The sequence below is a fragment of the Scaptodrosophila lebanonensis genome, unplaced genomic scaffold, assembly GCF_003285725.1.
Source record: "Scaptodrosophila lebanonensis strain 11010-0011.00,11010-0021.00 unplaced genomic scaffold, SlebRS2 tig00000053-arrow-pilon, whole genome shotgun sequence".
In the NCBI taxonomy this organism is placed as follows: Eukaryota; Metazoa; Arthropoda; class Insecta; order Diptera; family Drosophilidae; genus Scaptodrosophila; species Scaptodrosophila lebanonensis.
In genome coordinates, this window is record NW_022060548.1 from 3,997,277 (window position 1) to 4,017,978 (window position 20,702).

The 20,702-nt window shown below is 39.6% G+C and overlaps 6 protein-coding genes across 6 annotated transcripts; 3 read left to right on the forward strand and 3 right to left on the reverse strand.

Moving 5' to 3' along the window:
• Window position 1: 1 nt before the first annotated feature.
• Window positions 2-1,327, reverse strand: LOC115624380. The gene is made up of 3 exons (XM_030519087.1): window positions 1,146-1,327; window positions 332-1,088; window positions 2-260 (listed from the first exon to the last, which is right to left on the reverse strand). Exons 1-3 carry the CDS (start codon window positions 1,289-1,291, stop codon window positions 27-29), a joined length of 1,137 nt encoding a protein of 378 aa, XP_030374947.1. The 5' UTR covers window positions 1,292-1,327; the 3' UTR covers window positions 2-26.
• A 1,454-nt stretch (window positions 1,328-2,781) lies between these two features.
• On the forward strand, window positions 2,782-3,865 carry LOC115624362 (sodium/potassium-transporting ATPase subunit beta-1-like). The gene has a single exon (XM_030519021.1). The coding sequence runs from the start codon at window positions 2,824-2,826 to the stop codon at window positions 3,838-3,840; it is 1,017 nt and encodes a 338-aa protein (XP_030374881.1). The 5' UTR covers window positions 2,782-2,823; the 3' UTR covers window positions 3,841-3,865.
• A 112-nt stretch (window positions 3,866-3,977) lies between these two features.
• Window positions 3,978-6,537, forward strand: LOC115624361 (probable glutamine--tRNA ligase). The gene has a single exon (XM_030519020.1). The coding sequence runs from the start codon at window positions 4,090-4,092 to the stop codon at window positions 6,436-6,438; it is 2,349 nt and encodes a 782-aa protein (XP_030374880.1). The 5' UTR covers window positions 3,978-4,089; the 3' UTR covers window positions 6,439-6,537.
• LOC115624365 (peptidyl-prolyl cis-trans isomerase NIMA-interacting 4) lies at window positions 6,455-7,100 on the reverse strand. The gene is made up of 2 exons (XM_030519025.1): window positions 6,929-7,100; window positions 6,455-6,866 (listed from the first exon to the last, which is right to left on the reverse strand). The coding sequence occupies exons 1-2, from the start codon at window positions 6,999-7,001 to the stop codon at window positions 6,547-6,549; spliced, it is 393 nt and encodes a 130-aa protein (XP_030374885.1). The 5' UTR covers window positions 7,002-7,100; the 3' UTR covers window positions 6,455-6,546.
• A 22-nt stretch (window positions 7,101-7,122) lies between these two features.
• LOC115624364 (eukaryotic translation initiation factor 1A, X-chromosomal) lies at window positions 7,123-20,702 on the forward strand. Its single transcript, XM_030519024.1, has 3 exons — window positions 7,123-7,207; window positions 7,301-7,599; window positions 20,014-20,702. Exons 2-3 carry the CDS (start codon window positions 7,396-7,398, stop codon window positions 20,254-20,256), a joined length of 447 nt encoding a protein of 148 aa, XP_030374884.1. The 5' UTR covers window positions 7,123-7,207; window positions 7,301-7,395; the 3' UTR covers window positions 20,257-20,702.
• On the reverse strand, window positions 10,757-12,162 carry LOC115624363 (lectizyme). The gene has a single exon (XM_030519022.1). The coding sequence runs from the start codon at window positions 11,940-11,942 to the stop codon at window positions 10,956-10,958; it is 987 nt and encodes a 328-aa protein (XP_030374882.1). The 5' UTR covers window positions 11,943-12,162; the 3' UTR covers window positions 10,757-10,955.

Here is a 20,702-nt window from a genome sequence, read left to right on the forward strand (position 1 = left end):
GTGAATGTTACAGCTTTATTTCGATATTATTTGTAGACGGCATAGTTAATGCCGCTAGCGGCTTTCTCCGCAATGCTGGGGTCCTGGACCTCTTCCTGCTCGCTGACACGCTGCTTGCCCTCGATGAGATAATCAGTGCGCGGATTACGATATGCTTGAAAAGAGCTTTTCGTTTTCAGTATAGACTCTTCGGGTAGACGTATTGTGGTATTCCTTAGCTGCTTGGCTAAATGCTCTTCAGCTTGTTTCTCACGCAAGTCCTGGAAATGTGATAAGTATTAATATTAGCTTCATAATGATAGACAAATGATTTTAGGCTGGTTGAACAAACCTTCACTTTTCTTATATAGTCGGTCTGAAGCATTGCGGACTCAGCCAGAGGTACCATTTGCGCCTCTTTATGTTGAATGAGTGGGGGCGTGGCCGCAGTTATCTCCCAGTGCTTACTCTTTTTGCGAATCCGCTCCTTATCCGGATCATGTACATTGGAAATGGTTGTGCGATAGGGTTTGAACTTCTCGCGAACTTTGTGCACTGTTTGCATTTCTGTCTTTTCGATCAAGTAGAGAGCATGTTGCTCCAGCTCAGTGGTCGGCTGCTGCTTTCCCAACTTGGCAGCATCAATCTCAATCAGGTCAGCTTCTATTGGCGGATGTTCAGCTGCGGAATCGCTGGCAGATATGTCGCTTTGTCCCGCCAGCACCGAGTCTGGTGAAGGTGTATTTGATTCTGCAGTAAAGGCAGCTATATCCGCCAAATCGGCAGCTGTGATTAGCGAAGCAGGCGGCGGTATTATCTTTACTTGCTTTTCGTGCATGGTGCCTTGAGCAATTATTCGCAACGGATCCATCTCGAGCTCATCGTCACTGTCCAGGATGTCGGCCACGTGCGACGAGCCATCGTTGGGTAACAACCGACCATGCCATTCCAAATTGTTAAGCACTGTCTTCCCTTTGGACGCAATATTAAGCTCGGAGAGAAGTTCCGCAGCCTCATTGACATCGTTGCGACGTTCAATCTCAGCTAAGAGTTTATCGTACGACTCCTGTAGGCGTTTCCCCTTGTCTGGCAACAGTTGCAAACGCTTTCTATTGCAACGAAACACATTGAATTTAATTGATAATTATTTTATTCTTCATGCTTACTTGAATGTCAGGAATTTGCTTTGACGATCCTTCATCTCCAGCAATTCGTTATAGCTAAGCGTCTTCAAGTCCTTGCTGTGTTGCTCCTTAAGCTTAACTGTGCCGGGAATTCTGCTTAATGGCGGACGCACGTATTCATCACCCATTATTTATGTTTACTTTACAACTGGCAATGAATTGTGCAAATGTTTGCCGCCGTATGTGACTATAGGGTGACCATATAACTTGAATGCCTCCTATCGATAGCCGATGATGGCTGTCCAATATATCGATTTTAAGATTAAACTTCAGCCGTTTATGAACTATTTGAATTGATGATATTCCTTAAACAATATTAAATGAATCTCTATAAAAAATCCAGTCATATTATCTTTATAAATATTTTTATTAATAAAAAATATGGAATAAATAATAACAAAAGGATAATGTTAGTAAAAAAAAAGTATATATGTATATCTAGTCAATGAATATTTTTATATAAACAGGGCGACTGCATATTGCAATCAAATTGTTTTTAAACAAGCAGTCTTTGAGTTTGAAATCGAAAAATAAAACCAATTAACATCGGGTTTTCGTTGCGAGCATCAAAAGGAAAAGGCCATGCCTAACGAGCTTCTTATACCGAAGGGTCCATATGAGGTAGGAAAACGAAATCGACGGCTCGACGGCCAAAACCTGTGGATTAATTATAAGCAGCGATCACGATTACATGCTGGTCATGTTGAGTACTCGCATAAGCGCTGTATGATACTTATTGGATACTATTGTGGATTCTATACATTTTTAGCCATTGGCGCAATTTTCTTTTTCGACCTTTTATTTCTATCGCGTGGTAGCAGTAAGCCGTACCTTAATAAGATTCCGAGTCTAACATGCGCTCCCGGAATAAATCTTGGTCACATGGTAAAAATTCAATATAAAGAGACTATTGTGCAAGATATCGATCCCTTGGTAGAGCAACTTGATAATTACATCGTCAAATATGGACTTGAAGGCCAGAGGCATTTAAGAGAATGCAATTTAGATTCGTTCTGGGGATATCGGACAAGTTCGCCGTGTGTACTCCTGAAATTGAATAACGCAGTCGGTTTTCAGGTTTTAACCTATAACGATGCAAAAACTTTGCCGGAGGAGTCTCCCGATGAGCTCTATGATACGCTATTGGAAATGTCAGCTGAGCACCGTTGGAATCGTGTTTGGGTTACTTGCGAAGCCAACTTAAATATAAAAATAACGTATGTCCCAACTCGTTTTTTCGAAGCTGATGGGCTGTTTTTAGAAGAACACATTTATGTGCAACCCCTTTTCGGAAATATTTCGGAAAAGGAAGTATTTGAAAATCCAGCTTATCGCAGAGTAATGGGCGTTAAATTTTCTGAAATACCACGCAATCGCGATGTTTTTTTGACGTGCATTGTTTGGGCAAAAAATATACCTCTCGATAAGGCAACTGTACGGATTTGGCTTCATGTTAAGTCGAACGAGGCTCTTTTAAAAGCTGCTGAACCTTTATACCCAACATAGGGAGATAATAATAACAGTTATAATCCGATCGTGTTAAAGCTTGCACGTCAGAAAAAGCTAACATGCGAATGAAAATGTTGAGTAGGCATTTCGATTACAATTCCACATATATTTTGTAGTTAGTCAAAAATTTTAATACACTTCTGTAATCAGAATGCCGGAAGACTTAATGGTCCCGAGCGGGAGCTATAAAGTGCGGAAACGCTTTCGCAACGAGGAACAGCGCCGTCACAAAAAAGACTTGCCATGGTCTAAGCAAATATTGGATATGGAAGAGAATCGATTTTGTGGTCGGACACCTTGGGCATGGTTCAGAATTATAATGTTCTACCTAGTTTTATACCTTCTTATAATTCTAATCGTGGTATTTTGGCTGCTGATATTCCATTTTTTTATTATGCCAAAAGACGGACCACGGTGGCTGAAAGGACCTCCAGGGCTTGCGATCGTACCTGGCAATTCGACAACTATAACTTTTGACCCAAACATGCTTAGTGAAATTGAACCATTTGTTGTGAAAATCGAAAAATTCCTAAATAGCCTAAACGACGGCGGCCAGGAAAGTTTTAAGGAATGCAACCAGGATACCTGGTGGGGCTATCATAGTAAGGCCCCCTGCGTACTTGTCAAAATAAATAAGGTAATTGGATTTAAGGCCGAAACCTATGATACTCTAGATGAGTTACCAAATAGTGCGCCCGATGAGGTAGTATCTAGCATGGTCGCATATCCAGGCCCTGGTAAAATCTGGTTATCATGTGAAGTTACGAAAGGCACATCTCCAAATATAAAGTATATACCAGGCCCATATTTTGATACGAAAAACAACCTGCAAGGCGTCGATCGGGTGGTGGCTTTGCAACTGAGAGATATGCCTCACAACGAGGTCGTTTACATAACCTGCAAGGTCTGGGCGAAAAATATTGAAATCGTAGAAAAATATTCAGGTAAAGGCAATGCCAAATTCTCAATGAACATGCGAGTTCAACCATCAAGTAAGCCGCATGATCATGATACCTCGGCATCAGCGGTGACATCGGCACCAGCGGTGACATCGGCACCAGAAACATCCGAAGCACCGCAGCAAAGAGAAAATATAGAGGAAGCGCCGGAGGTAGCAACGACAGCAATTGCGACCGATGACACAGAGAAACCAGAAATAAAACGATAATAAAAGAAAAAACAAACAATTATAATTAATTTTTTACTTTGATTAACGCGCGCTCCTTGCAGCGGAAGTAAATGCGAAATATCCTTAACATACGTGGTCACTCTAAAAACATCGATACCGATTAATTACATCTCCAATGTAATGTAAATATTTAAGAACACCAGCTGTGGATATCAACTTGGCAGCACCCGCAACGTTGCCACACAGTTATCATTCGAGCATTTTATTTCGTCAGCAAACATCAGGAGGATGGTGGCCAATGAGGATCTGATTCTACAGTTCCAGCGGCTCGGCATGAGCGAGCAGAAGGCCAAAGAGACCCTAAAGAACGCCAATGTAACCCGTAACCTGCAATTGGCTTTGTCAGAGAGCGGCTCTAATGATTTGAGCGATGGCGTCGGCATGCTACTTTACCACATGGCGAGCAAACTAAAACCCCAAATAGCTGATCATTTGCCGCTCCTGGTGCGCTACATTGTAGCCCGAAAGCTAGACAACACGCAACGCGTTGATGCGGCTCTCGAGTATCTACTCAAGAGCGTGCAGAAGAAGAACGCGGCCATTGATGCGGAAGAATTCGAACGTGAATGTGGAGTAGGTGTTGTGATTACGCCCGAGGAGATTGAGCGCGTGGTACAGGATAGGATTAGGGGCAGCTACAAGCAAGCGCTGCTGGACCAGCGCTATCACTTCAATGCGTTCAAAATTATGCAGGATGTGCGCACACAGTTAAAATGGGCGGACGCAAAGTCTGTAAAGGCGGCTATAGATGTGGAAATTTTTGACTTGCTGGGTCCCAAGACCGAGGCGGATCTCAAGCCGCTGCCAAAGCAAACAAGCAGCGACAAACAGCAGCAGGCCAAGCCAAAAGTTACGGAGGTGGCAGCAACCGTTGCCGAGCCCATCTCCGCCACAGATGGTGCCAACACCATTGCCGAGCTGATGAGGACGAAGGTGCATTTTCACGCGCCCGGCGAGAACTACAAGTCGGATGGCTATGTGGTCACCGAGCAGACCGAGCGTTTATTGCGCGAACACCTTCAGCGCACGGGCGGGCGCGTCCATACGCGCTTTCCACCAGAGCCTAATGGAATCCTGCATATTGGACATGCCAAGGCCATAAATATCAATTTTGGGTATGCGGCCGCCCATAATGGTGTCTGCTATTTACGCTACGATGACACGAATCCGGAGAAAGAGGAGGAGAAATTCTTTGTGGGCATACACGACATGGTTGAGTGGCTCGGGTATAAGCCATATAAGATAACTCATTCCTCGGACAATTTCCAGCAGCTTTACGAATGGGCAGTGCTGCTGATACGCAAAAATCTGGCCTATGTGTGTCATCAGAAGGCCGAAGAGCTGAAGGGTTTCAATCCCAAGCCTAGTCCATGGCGTGAGCGTCCCATTGAGGAGTCCTTGCAGCTCTTCGAGGACATGAAACGCGGCAAAATAGACGAGGGTGCGGCAACATTGCGTCTTAAGCTGACGCTGGAGGAAGGAAAAGTAGATCCGGTGGCGTATCGTATCAAATTCATACCGCATCATCGTACTGGTAGCGCATGGTGCATTTATCCAACTTATGATTACACGCATTGTCTGTGCGATTCCATTGAGGACATCACACATTCGCTGTGCACCAAAGAGTTTCAGTCCAGACGCTCCTCATATTATTGGCTGTGCAATGCGTTGGGTATTTATTGTCCCGTACAGTGGGAATATGGACGTCTGAATATGAATTATGCGCTCGTCTCAAAGCGTAAGATTGCCAAGCTGATTACGGAGCGCATTGTGAGCGATTGGGATGATCCACGTCTGTTCACCTTGACGGCCTTACGTCGTCGCGGCTTTCCTGCCGAGGCCATCAATAATTTCTGCGCCCAAATGGGCGTGACAGGCGCTCAAATTGCCGTTGATCCCTCCATGTTGGAAGCAGCTGTACGTGATGTACTGAATGTCTCGGCCCCAAGACGTCTCGTTGTGCTGGAACCCCTGAAGGTGACAATTACCAATTTCCCTCATGCGGCGCCAGTGGAGCTGGAAGTTCCTGATTTTCCACAAAATCCCTCCCAAGGCACGCACAAGATTATACTGGATAAGGTAGTTTACATCGAACGCAGTGACTTTAAACTGGAGCCGGAGAAGGGCTACCGTCGCTTAGCGCCCAAACAGTCCGTCGGCTTGCGTCATGCTGGACTCATTATCAGCGTGCTGCAGGTGAAACAAGACGTAAATGGTCAGGTGCTGGAACTGGAATGTAGCTGCGTTTCTGCCGAACAGGCTGTGGAGAAACCCAAAGCATTTGTCCAATGGGTCTCACAGCCCATTGAACTGGAAGTGCGTCTCTACGAACAGCTGTTCAAGCACAAGAATCCCGAGGACCCGAATGAAGTGCCCAATGGTTTCCTGAGCGACATCAACGAGCACTCCATGTCGATGGTCAGCGCATACGCCGATCGTGCGCTGAACGGCGTAAAGGTCTACGATAAGTTCCAATTTGAACGCATTGGTTTCTTCTCTGTGGATCCCGATAGCCAGCCAACACATCTGGTGTTCAATCGCACTGTGGGACTCAAGGAGGACTCCGGCAAGAAGTAGAGATGGCCAAACGAGATTTTTTCATTTTTACATATATGTGTGTGTGTATAAAAACCAATTTGCTCACAATAAAATTGCTTGAGATATAATAAATTCTAATAACGTGCTCTATTTTTTACCCTCGACCATAATTATGTGATAGCCGAACTTTGTCTTAATTGGTGGGTCTGTGTACACGGGATTGTTGACTGTGGAAATGGGCAAGGCAAAGGCAGCATCTTGAAAAGGACCAACCATGGCGCCGCGTATTTGCCAACCCAAGTCACCACCTTGGCGTGCTTTATCTTCGCTGTAAGCTGCCGCTACTTCGGGAAATTTCTGCCCAGCCTTCAGCTTTTCCAATGCCTCCATAATCTTTCCCTGCTTTTCGCACAGGATGTGTCGCACCTTGACGGCGTTGCCACCCTTCTTCTCTTTGCCGGCAGCACCTGCATTAAAGCATGCGTTTGAAAAAATATTTTATTTCTTCCACGATGCAGTTGATACATACCCTTTTCTTCAGCCGCTGGTTTTTTTCCTCCCTTAGCGTCCTTGCCGCCTTTCGCGTCCTTCTTAGGTGGCATTATTTATTAACTCCAACGCTATTTCGTATGCAACAATAGCAAAAACATTTGTATTAGAGATGGTTATGATGTTTAAGTCAATGTCCCACATCGATATAACTATACATCATATGTATGTTCAGCGTTGCCACCACAGCAAGCGACGAACTGCCAACTTAACGCAACTGCCTCATTCCTTTTCACATTCTTCGCCGAGAAGTAAAATTGTAAGTGAACAATCCTACAAAAATAATTCGTTTTGAAATGAACATAATTGTTTAATATGTTGCCTAAACAAATACAACAATTCCTTTTGACAGCTTAATTTGTGAATAAAAACGTGTTTCAACCAAACACCAGCCGAATTCAGTAACAGACAGCGCAACAGCAAATAGCAAACTCTTAGCGAAGTAAAATGCCTAAGAATAAAGGAAAAGGTGGCAAAAATCGTCGTCGTGGAAAGAATGAAAATGAATTCGAGAAGCGCGAGCTAATCTTCAAAGAGGATCAACAGGAGTATGCGCAAGTGACCAAAATGCTGGGCAATGGTCGTTTGGAGGCAATGTGCTTTGATGGCGTCAAACGTCTGTGTCACATTCGGGGGAAACTTCGTAAGAAGGTGAGTGTGTGTGCACATGCTGGTATATTTTTTGCATGTATATGTGTGTGTATGTGAGTGGGAGCGAACACAAGCTTGTATTGGTAAATGCGTTTCATTGTTTGTGTGCGTGGAGCTGTGCGTTTTATTGTTGTTGTATTTTATACACGCGCCCTGAATAGAAAACAAAGTTTTCCATCCTCCCTTTCCTAACGAAAGTTGTCTTAATTATTAATTATTTTTTTTAATTAGAACAGCAGTTGCTTTTCACACATCATTGTGTTTGTGTTCCTTGCATATTGCAACGACGGCCTTCAAATATTGAAAACAAAGGCGGAATTTATTTATATTGATATTTGATGTCTGCTGTGTTTGTACTTTTTTGCTCAGTCATTCAGTGAGAGAATTCACTCGAAATTTTCGTAGACTCATTTAATTCGCTATCCAGAAACCTTGCACTTTCTCACTCTCTAGATTTCTCTTTCCTAATGCAAATTAACAATGCGTTCACTTTTCTTTTTCGAGTACAGCTTTATAATGGACCAACCGAATTGTATATAGACATTGTTATAGATTTTCAAAAGACAAATTTTTGTGAGCTTATCTATTGAAGACCCCTTTTTAACCTATTAGGTCAGATAGTTAATGCCACCGCGAAAATGTATTTATGTAACTGTAAATATTAATCTATCCCAGAAATTTACATGAATTGCTTAATGTTAATCTTATATTTGGAAACTTTTTTAAGATTTCTCTCATTTTTTCTGATCTGGGTTGGACCAAAAATGGTTTAAGGCTTTTAGCAGTCAGTACAAAAATACCATGTATGGTTGAGGTTAAATTTTATTTGTTTCATATTTTAAATATTTGTGATTGAATAATTTTGCTGTTGCTCACAACGTTGTTAATTGATTGTACTTTAGCATAAAGTATTCGAAAATAATTTAAAGTGGAGTAAAGAATCTAGATCCTGTAGGAATAAGGTTTCAACGTATTTTTGATATGTAAATTAAGTAAGCTTTAATTGAAAACTGTTAAAATGCCAGAAAGATCAATTCTAAGGTTATGTAAAAATGTATACAAAATTCGTATGTTAACTAGACTGTTCTTCTTGTGTGATACGGGACTGTTGTTTTCATCTAATCTGTAACAAATAAATATTCTTTTCGAGTTGTAAAACCCCCTGAGTTTGCATAGAAATATCACTCACTTTGCTTACGCACGTGACTAAAATGTCATAAATAAATTTTTGCAATCGTCAAATCAAAGACGTCAAAGCTTGGACGTCTTGGACGTCACATAAAGCAACTTCTTCTATCTTAATATCTCGTAGAACGCAATTCAAACATTAGGCCACAAATGATGTTTGATTTATTTACACAATAGCGATGCAACAAAGTTTGTATTGAGACAGTCGTCTTAATTAACAATGAGATGAAGAGTAACGTATTATGCAAATAAACAGCAATCCAAACAACACTTTTCTTATGAATTTTCAATCATTGTAGACGTAAAGCGGCATTTCTTTGATATTCTATCTAAAATTCCAGGTATATCGAAACGTAAGAGTTGCATAAATTCACATCGCAATTTAAAGTAGAACACATAATGCCATAAATGGTAAGAATATTAAAGTTGGCAAGCGGTTAAACGTGTCCATAATCGTGACAGGGCATAGGAATTCACAGATTAGATAGCAATTAACAAATGTCCCCTTACGACGCAATTTGCAAAAAGAAATGTTATTTAATTTGACTTATGTAAAGGGCTATAACAATCCAAGTTGAAGGTTAATGATTATTATAATAATATGTTTTATCTAAACATTGCCATTGGTAACAACCAATAAGTGTAATAAGCTGCGGTATAAATAATGCTTCGACATGTGCTGCATCTTACCTTTTGGTAATATCTTATCTGTCAAGTACATGCCTACATTGGCAGCTTTTTGTTGCTGAAATCGTAAATATTTAATCGGAATATTATCTCAAGAGATTTCAAGTGCTAATTAGATAGGATTAGGTCTTGTGTGGAGTTACTCCCTTCTTTCAAACACGCATAAGAACAGAATCTCAATGCTAAGAATTTACTGCAGACAGGCAAGGTATACAGTGCTTGCCAAAAATTTGAATTTTAACCCTATGTGGGGTTTTATTCCATATTTCCGCAAAACGTAGAATACCGCCATGTGAAAAATCATGCTCTGATTAGTATATCTGAAAAATTTATGTATTTTACAAACAATTTTGATAACCAAAATATTTAAGTAAAGGTTTAAGCAAGATCGAGGAGTTTACTCAGCGGACCCCATGGTTTACTTAAAAGAATTCCCAAATATTAATAAGAAATGTCCTTAATCATTCAAACAACTGTGATGTTAAGATAATAAGTCCAAGTAGAGGACAACGGAAATCACATCCCCTATCAGCAACTTATGAAGAAAGAAAAAACAGAAAAAAGTTAATTTCGAGGCAGTACTTGTATAACTTTATTATCGATTCCTAATTTCCTAAAAAATTTCATAGTCCAATTTAGTTACAAAATTTTGTTTTCCATAACAAACAAATCAATGAAATTCGGTCACTTTTTATAGCCTTGATCACATGTAATCTCAAAGTCCACCCACACCTGATAATCCTCAATTTTTTAAAATTGCCCTCAATTGTTTAAACTGCCAATCATTCACCAGACGACAGACAACAGACTCATGTCGCTGATACGAACCACCTTCTACCTATCAACAGCTGGAGATAATTTAGCGCCTAATCTGTCGGCCAATTTCACAAAAAACCCAAAGAGAGCAGTACGAAGTCTAACACGTTTAATTGGCCCACCCACACACCCACAAAATGGGCTCGTGGTAAAAGTTTTGGGGGGAACGTTGGCAAAAATTACAGACGCCACGCTAATCGTCTTGGCACATGGCGTGACTAATACGCGACAATTACGTGTCGCCTTAACGCTTCTAGCCATCTTCGAGCCCCCAAGCAACAGGGCCTCAACGGGTTGGCGCCTTATCAGTCTGTCAGATATGCGGTTGACTTGGGGGGACTTGAGTCAACATAATACTATTTCACAATTATAATAATGAGAAGCGCAGATTTTTTTTAAATTAAATCATTTATTTGATTTTTTTTTCTTTTTTTCTTAAAACTAAACTAAAATATTATAAGGGCAGTATTTTTTGTGTTTTTTGTACAATTTTTTTTAAACTACTTAATTGAGATTATTATTAATTTTTTTTCAATTTTTTACACAAAAACGGCATAAATAATAATTATTTTTTAATATTTTGGTTCTTGTTATGTTTCTCTCCCATTCGAGTTTTCATGTATGCTGAGTTCTCCCTAGACTCCTCTCTCCTTGTTGATAATATTTTACATGATCTGGGTGGCTGTGCTAATGACTTGGTTGATCCAGTCTGTGAAGGCCGAAACCCTCACGAACACAGAGGGCGCATTCTTTTGTCCGCACGGCATTTTTCCCCAAGAGACAATGCCAATGATGATGTTGCTCTGCTCGTAGAAGTCTTCGCAGCATTTCTGTATCAGAGGACCTCCGGAATCGGCGGTGCAAATGCTGACACCGCCGGTTAGGGGGCCCGTGCACAAGTTGGTCTCGTGGAGTAGCAGTCCTGAACGTGCCAGAATCTTTTCGCACAGCGACATGTCCAGTATTGGCATATTGGCTTCCTGCAGCTTGTGTGGAAAGTTGGGTACGGCGGTCATGGAGACATTGCCCCAGCCGTAGAGGGTGCCATATCCTTCTGGTTGGGCATCCTGTTCGGGCAGAACAGCCGGCTGCACATATTTGTCAAAGACCAATGGCTTCTTGGTGTAGATCAGGGCAATGTCGTAGGGGTTCACACCGCCCAGATACAGCTCATGATTCACATACTGATCGATGCGACGTAGCTGTATGTTGGCGGCCTCCCCGCGATGATTGTGAATGTCGTGACTGCCCGCAACGATCACCGAATTGGCCACCATCTGTGGCGAACTGAGACAATGCGCAGCAGTCAATATCCAGTGCTCATTAATTATTGTTCCTGCACAATAGTGCACCAGTCCCTGATCGGGGGTCATCATCTGAATGCTGACCACGTAGGGCGCCGAATGCGGTGTTGCCTCGCGCTTGGCGAGGAATTTTTTAGACCAGTGCGTTTGTCGCGGCGCCTCCAGCGTGCTGATCCGATTTTCCAGAAAGCCAAAGGTGCCCAAATTGACACCCAGGCGCAGGCTTTGACCGCCGGCACATTTGCGAACCGGCAGCTGAGAGTTGTGTGCCGCCGATGTGAGCACCACCATAATGCAGGCTATGCTCGATATAAGGAGGGAGTAGAGACATCGATAGGATATCAGCATGATGTTCTCGCTGGAGGAATTGCACGCGCCGCACGTTTCCGTTGGGTATAGAATTTTTGTTACTGTTTGCGAAGCAGGCGCGCGAATTTATTTCTTTGCTTCGCACCGATAGAGTTCAAGTCTTTTCTTTCGCTTTTGCGTATTTAAAATTTTTCACTTTTATTGCGTTTGGTTCTAACATGGAAATCACTTTTGTCGGCTCTTGCCGTTTCTTCACTTCAATCTTGCTTGCTCGGGTTGACTTTTAGCTTTGAACCTATCGGTTGCCTAGGGGATGTATTTATAGCAAAGTCTAAAGAGAGAGAGAGAGAGTGAGTGAGAGCCCAATTGGGTTTATCAGCCCTCTAAAATCGCCGAAGGGGTCTTATCATTTCGTGCTGGAGCGCTCTTGCAATTATTGTGAGTGCGAAAGCGTCGCGACAATTTTGATAAGAATTTTGCGAATCAATTTTAAAATTTGAGTAGGTGTGTAGGAATTTAAAAAATGCTCTTCAATGCGAAGAAGTGTACCTCTTATAAACATTTATTTAGCACCAATCTTCATACTTTGCCAATGACTAGACACACGATGGAAAAACGCATCTGAACAATACAAATCATATTGATATTTATGGTGGCACTGTTCATATCGCTGCTGCCATACTATAAATACCAAAGTGCTGACACATTGCGACGAGCAATCCCGTGTAAAAAAAGGCCTGAGAGCCATAAATGGCAAATATATCAGCAATTCGTTAACAAGACATTGGCGTTGCACATTGGGTGCTTCCCAAATCACGATTGCTCGAATTTCTTTATCTATGGGTTGGCGCACTTCGTGAAAATTGTCACACGCATTGGGTAATGAGCCGATTTTAATTTTAATGATAGCTCGTGAGCGTGCTCACGATTTTGATAAGAAAGTGGGCTTATGCCCAGTCTGTCAAGCCTAATTCTGTTGTGATTTATGTACCCATGATATCATTGGCATACTCTACATAAATTTCAATACACATATCTCTATATATATAAAACAGTTTGTCCTGACTGACTGACTGACTGACTGACTGACTGACTGATTGGCAATCAACGCACAGCCCAAACGGTAAGAGCTAGGAAGCTGAAATTTGGACACAAGATCCCTCTTATAGTGAAAGTGAGCACTAAGAAGGGGTTTCGGAAAATTCGAGCTCCAAAGGGGGGAAAACGAGCTCCAACGTTTGTATGAAAAATCTACAATTTTTATCCGATTAACTTCAAACTTAGTTTGTATACTCTCACAAAGAATACAAAAAAAACTGTATACTTGGATTTTCAATATTTTTCCTGCGGCCTGAATAATAATGATTTTCCGGTGGAAAATTCGGTAAACGAAAAGCTATGTGCAATCAACGCACAGCCCAAACGGTTAGAGCTAGGAGGCTGAAAATTGGACACATGTTGTCTTCAGTGGTGTAGGTGAGCACTAAGAAGCGGTTTTGGAAAATTCGAACGCCAAAGGGGGGAAAACGGGCTCCAACGTTTGTATGAAAAATCTACAATTTTCATCCAATTAACTTCAAACTTAGTTTGTATACTCTCAAAAAGAATACAAGAAAAACTGTATACTTGGTTTTTCACCATTTTTCCTGGGGCATGAAAAAGGGGGGGTTTTCCGTGGAAAAATTGAAACACAATCAACACCCCACAGCCCAAACGGTAAAAGCTAGGAAACTGAAATTTGGGCTCAAGTATCCTATCATGGTGTAGATGTGCACTAAGAAGGGATTTTGGAAAATTTGAGCTCCAAAGGGGGGAAAAGTAGCTCCGAAGTTTGTTTGAAAATTCTGCATTTCTGAATCGATCAACTTTGGTTTTTATAATCTATAAAAGAATACAAACAAAACTGCATACTCGGTTTTTCGAAATTTGTGTTGGAGCTTGAATTATTGGGGTTTTAATATTTATTCATTTTTTCAAATGAAAAGTTTGTGTTATAAATTTTGTCCGATCGATTTCAAATTTGGGTAATATAATCTACGTAACTAAAATTACAACTTTGCATTTAACGATTTTTAAAATATGCATTTTACAAATGCAGGCAGAACAAACAATACAAAATATCAAACAGTTGGGGACAACTAAGTATACTTACACACACACATACACTTGCCCGCATAACTCTGCGTACACACAAAAAAATACACAAATTTTAGCTTTAACTGTGAATATCTTTTAACATATGCATTTTATTGATCTAAATGTTTTTGATTTGCTTAGACTCGACATTTTTCTTAATAACTACATTTTTTTAAATATTAATATAACAATGAATATATTTTATTTCTATTTTTTAACAAAACCTTATTGAAAAATGGACCCGCAAAAGTCTGCGTACAAATTGTTTTTCAAACATATTATGTCGCTAAATTCCTTATTAATAGCTTGTTGGGTATCCTTTTCTTTGAAGGACCTCTGCCAGACGTCGAGGCATCGATTCCACCAGCTTTTTTGTGTCCGCCGGTGTTATTTTTTCCCATTCCTGCAAAATTACCTCCTTGAGCATACTTTTGGAGGTAATGTTGTGCTGCCGGATTCTGCGCTCGAGCAAGTCCCACAAATGCTCAATAGGATTGAGGTCTGGAGATTGGGGAGGTGTTTGCAAACGTTTTTTTACGTTATACAGCAACCACAGCCTTACGCTGTGAGCTGTATGTTTGGGATCATTATCTTGTTGGAAATAAAAATCATTTTCCAACCCCAACTTCTGGGCACTTGGCAGCAAATTGTCCTTCAAAACTTGGATATAGCCTTTTTGGTCCATTATCGACTCTATGAACTCCAGCTTCCCAACGCCATTAGCTGCCATGGACCCCCAAACCATTATTCCTCCTCCGCCGTGTTTGACAGTTGGCACTAAATTTTCTTTATTTAAGGCTGTACCAGATTTTCTCCACACCAATTTCTTGCCTTTTATGCCAAAAATGCAGAACTGAGAAAATGACCTTGTCCCAAAATTCAGCAGGCTTCGACACGTGCTCATTTGCGAAGTCCATGCGCTTTTTCTTATTCACCTCTGAAATGTGAGGCTTCCTACGGGCAACTCGGCTGTGATATCCAGCTTTTTTAATAACTCTTCGCACGGTGTCTTCAGATATGGTTTTGGAGAACCTTTCTTCCACCTCAAGACGCACCTGCTGAGCAGTCATCCTTGGGTTTAAGCGAACTAAAGCAACGATACGCTTTCCCTCTCGCTTTGTTAATAGAGACGGACGCCCAGATCGTGGCTTTGGTAACACCGAACCCGAGTAAACATAATTATTGAACACCCTCTGACATGATGAGTGAGTTCTGCCCACCAGCTGCCCAATTTCTCTATAAGATTTGCCCTGGACACGCAAATTAATTATTAATTTTCGAAGGTCAGTGTCGATCTCTTTTCCTGATGGCGCCATGGTTGTGATTGATCAAACACAACTTCAATGCATAGCAAAAGTCTTTTGCAAACTTCAAACAAAAGAAAAAGTGCAACTAAGATATTAATATTTAAAAAAATGTAGTTATTAAGAAAAATGTCGAGTCTAAGCAAATCAAAAACATTTAGATCAATAAGTTGCATATGTTAAAAGATATTCACAGTTAAAGCTAAAATTTGTGTATTTTTTTGTGTGTACGCAGAGTTATGCGGGCAAGTGTACATATATACAAGCAGCTGTTCGTGTAGTTGCGTGCAAACGGTTGAAGTAGCCAAAGCAAAATGTGAGACACTAATGTGTGAATGTTCATTTGTACAAATGTATGTACATATATACATACATACATATGTATAAAAGTACATTCGTCTTGCACTGACAGGGCAAGAAATGTTAATTAATTAAAAATTATTAACATTATAACATAAACATTTTTATGTTATTTTTTCTTTGTTTAGTACATTTGGCATAAGGGATTTTAGGACAACGGACTACAAAGGCGTACGCAGGTTGGGCAGGGGGGACATTGCTCCCCTTAGAAAGAATTTCGCCTTATGAATTACACCAGCACCATATGTATTACATACGTACATACATATGTACATACGTCTGTATGTATAGTATGTACATATGTACATCAATAAGTATGTATGTACGTACATACATTCTTATATACATATATAGGTTTGTATGTATGCAGTGGGCCATCGAACACTGTTGTTTAATTGTAATAAATAGTGTTCTGTTTTCAAATCAAAATTTTTAAAACAAAAACTTCAAGTTACTGGCTCGCAAAACTTCTTTCGTTTTGATAATTTACGGCTGTTAATTGCATACGAAAAATGCCAAAAGTTTACAGTTACCGTACACACACAAATACATTTGTATGTATGTATGTACATATGTGTACAGTGAACAATCGAATACAGTATTATAATCAATAACTCTCAAACGATGTTTTTCGATGTATTTGTATTCGACATGTATTACGATATATCAACACAAGTATCGATATTTTCGATATATCGCATTTAATTTTATTATTGGGGTTTTAATATTTATTCACTTTTTCAAATGAATAGTTTGTGTTATAAATTTTGTCCGATCGATTTCAAATTTGGGTAATGTAATCAACATTATATCAACAAATTGGCATTCAACGATTAAAATATAGCAATATGTTTTTTACTTGCCATATATCAAATATCAAATAGTTGGGGACATCACATACACACACTCACACATACATACAACAAGCAACAGTTCGTGTCTATGTGTGCCCATGCATACATACATATGTACATGCATATGCATGTATGCCTGTATATGTATGTAGCATGTACATACAAAACAACAACAACAACTTTAAGTTGTTGGCTCGCACATCTTCTTTCGTTTTGACCATTTAATGTTAATTGCAAAGGCAAAACGCCAAAAGTTTACAGTTACCGTCGCTAAGCAACGACTGCGTAAGCGATAGTAAAGCAGAAACCGAATAACGGAGCTACGCATATTCTGCTTCGCATTGCGGGCAGATGTATGTATGTATGATTTGTTCTTATTGATCTCAATAAATAATTAGATTTTATTATTTAAATATTCTGCTTATTGCATTCAAACTTCGATATTTTGATGGTATCGGTGGCTTCAACTATCGAAAGTTTTACTCTAGCAAATTGAGATGAGAATTGTCAGTGCTTTTTGATCGTGGCTCATCGCTGCACGGCATTGACACGAGTGCCGTGTTTCATATTCCGAGTTTGTGCGTGACCGTATTGACTCAATATGGCACGAAAAGGCTCAAATGTGAATTTAAAATTAGGATATACCCTTATAATTATTCCCCCTTTTTTGCAAATCGTCTATCTTAAAACGTTGCGTTATCTCTATATATAAAACAGTTTGTCCTGACTAATTGGTGATCAACGCACAGCCCAAACGGTAAAAGATGAAATTTGGACTCAAGTATCCTTTCATAGTATCCATCATAGTGTAGGAGCACACTAAGAAAGGCTTTTGGAAAATTCTAACTCCAAAGGGGGGAGGTTTAAAAAAGTATTAGTTATAGTGGTCATGTTCGTTGAACGAAATAGTTTGGCAAGAACAAAAATGTAACGGACTACTGAACAATTTTTTGTCAAGAACAGAAAATGTTCATTTAAATACCTTAAATGCCTTCCTACTGGTAACTTATAAGGTGAAAACATATGGGTAGGTTATGCACACACAAAATAAATACAATTGGAAACATTATATTGAGCCGGGTTAAGACGGGCAATACCTGCTAGTTTATGAATAATGCTCCAAAGTTCAGGCGCCTCTTGGGGCGTGCGGACCACGTAATTACTTTTTCTGAAGCACTACGAAAAACGATAACGAGGGAGTCGTTATCTTTTTATTATATATCCTGTATCTCAAAATCGAAATGGGGTATATCAGTTTAATGAGTAACTATGTTACACGCCTAAAAAGCATAAAAATCATCCGTCCTTACTGTATGTTTGTCTGTACGAACGATTCGTATTCCGAAAGCATGCAAGCTAGACTCATCAAACTTTGTATGTAGGCTCCATTGTACACAATACAAGTCAAGTTTATGTTTTCTTAGGGCTAGAGTCATTAAAATGATCATGTGGATTGTAGACCTAGGCCCATGAATTAGTAGGGGGTTGTATTGTTCTTCTTATATACCTTGCTTAAGGTGCTATTGTTTCTTAATTAATTCGTTGATCAATTTTTAAGAAGTCTGGTAGGTTTTACCTAGCAATTCAATTAAACAATAGTTTAATGTTATGTTTTTCAATTTCGTGCTTTCCCTATTTAATTGTGCACTTCAAAAAAATTCGTTGTAAAAGAGGTTACAGAGTATGTAAGAGTCGGCATTCTCTGGCATGGTTCTGGCATTCCATTCTTGTTATTAATATATTTATAACCATAGATGTGTCACATGAACTGGCAAAGTTGAATTAAATAGGCATTTGTGGTGCTGGGGCTTACCACGCTGTCGTCATTTTACTATTTATTTTTTATTACCAGAAGGAAGTAGTATTCATTCATAAATATGGGAATACGCATTGAATCACATTTTACGTTTGAGTTGGCCCAGGTTATTGGCACTACTTGAGTAATATTAGGAACTAAGTCTAGTGCACATTATCAAGTGGAGGTTTGATTTGAACGGTATGTAAATATATTTCCCAGGCACTCGGTTTCGTTTTGTTTTGAGCGATAAGCGTTAACTCTTCCGTTTACGTCAGAATCGTGGTAGGAATCACAAGTTTAGCTCTTGTTCCATTCTGTCATGTGTTGTATAGCAGCTGATTAAGGAATTTACCAAAACAGTCGTGTGCTTGATTGGACGTGTCGCTTCTAACAATTAAATCATATCTATATGGTAGATAGGGCTGTATGGCTAGTAAAGAAAGTTGCGGCGTAGTAATTCTTAGAAATCATTGCAGCTAATGGTTATCGGTTAATGGGCCATTTGGTTGAGTAGCCTCAAATATATTTCTATAGCTGATAAAGTAATAAAATGTTGTGACACCAACATTATAACCCGTAAGAGTGAAAGAGGTTTTATTTCTTGAGTGCCAATAGATGATCTAAAGATCTACAAGTGGAAAAACTGCAAGATTCCTCCCTGGTCTCTAAACTTTCCTGCGTAAGAGGGTAATCAAAGAAACAAATATTGAACATAATCAAGATTTTTAATTATTAATTAACTCAATGTCTTATGACTTTTTGTTTTGGGCCTTGCTCATGTGAAAATTTTGCGTGCGCTGGTGAAATTCCCAGAACGGGGCCAAGTTGCGCCAATTTATTTAGAGATCACTTATCTGTTATCTATTACATAGAACACAAGACTAGACGCCGCAATTATTTGCTTGTCTTTTTTCGCCCAACTGAGTCATAAAAATGGTTTGGGAATTATACATTTGTAGTATAGCTTCCCTATAACGAAAATTGGTACGACGTTTCTAAATTTTCAAAAGACTTTCCCAGACGAAATAGTATGGGTTTCATGAAGATTAAACGTACAGACGCACGTTAAACGGGTTCATAATTCAAAAAACGTTGGTCCTACAACTAAGCATAAATAATAAAAAGGAACAGTATGACCATCTGTATGAACGTCAAGATTTTTATTATTACTAAGCTGAAGATTTTAATGAGTTTATTGTAAATGAAAGCACATTTTCTATAGCCACGAGTGTGAAATTCAGTTTAAAGTACTTTTTATAGTTCATTTCCATTACTATCATCCCAAAAGAGTCTTAGCTGTTCTCTTGTTAATAAGAATTAGTGGGAGAGGTATCTAATGAATATTTGGGATCCTTTTAATTTGTTTTTTACAAAAACACATATTTTAACGATTTTTAACTAATATTTTCTAAAAACCCACTTTTACTTTCAATCTTATCTTGTTTTCATGTATGTTCTTCTTTATGTGCCTTTATCAAAGTATCCTTCTAGTTATGAATTTATCCAACATTTGCTTACACAAATCTAACTTTCCAATAGGAGATAATGCGGGAGAGACTATCTTTAGACTTAAGATACTATCTTAGGTTAATCAGTGAACGAACAAGTTTGGAAAAAGATTGCTAATAGAATTTTAATCCTTCTTCTTTTCTCTCCAGGTATGGATAAATCAGGGTGATATCATATTGGTCGGCTTACGCGACTACCAGGACTCCAAAGCTGATGTCATTTTGAAGTATACACCAGATGAGGCCCGAAATTTGAAGACATACGGCGAATTTCCAGAATCGGTGCGCATCAACGAGACAGTCACATTCGTCGAGGACGGCTTCGATGAGGACATTGAGTTCGGCGATGAGATTAGTTCAGAGGATGATGCTGATTCTGTCGATAATATCTGATTAACAAGAAATAAGCCAGCAGCGGCGGTGACGGCAGCGACGGCAGGATTTTCAGTTGCAATCATGGCAACAACAACAATAACATCAGCAGCAGCCGAGTCAGTTCAAGAGAGTAGGGAATTAAATAAATTGTAAAAAGCGACCACAACTAAGACGTACATACAACTCTCCCCCGTAGCCCTCATAAACACCAACACATATAAATATATAAAAGCGGCGGTGCGACACAGCAACAACTACAACAATTTAGAAATCAAAACTATATATATTACTTTCCTGATTTAAACTTAACCACTCAAAATTTAAATGTTCAATTTAGCCGCATAAATGAAATAAGTAACAAATGTAAACCAATAGTAGAACTGTTATACAAAATAATGCAAAAAAAAATTAAGAGAAAAAATTAAAATTATTATTTGAATTAAAAAAAAGCTAAAAAAAACAAA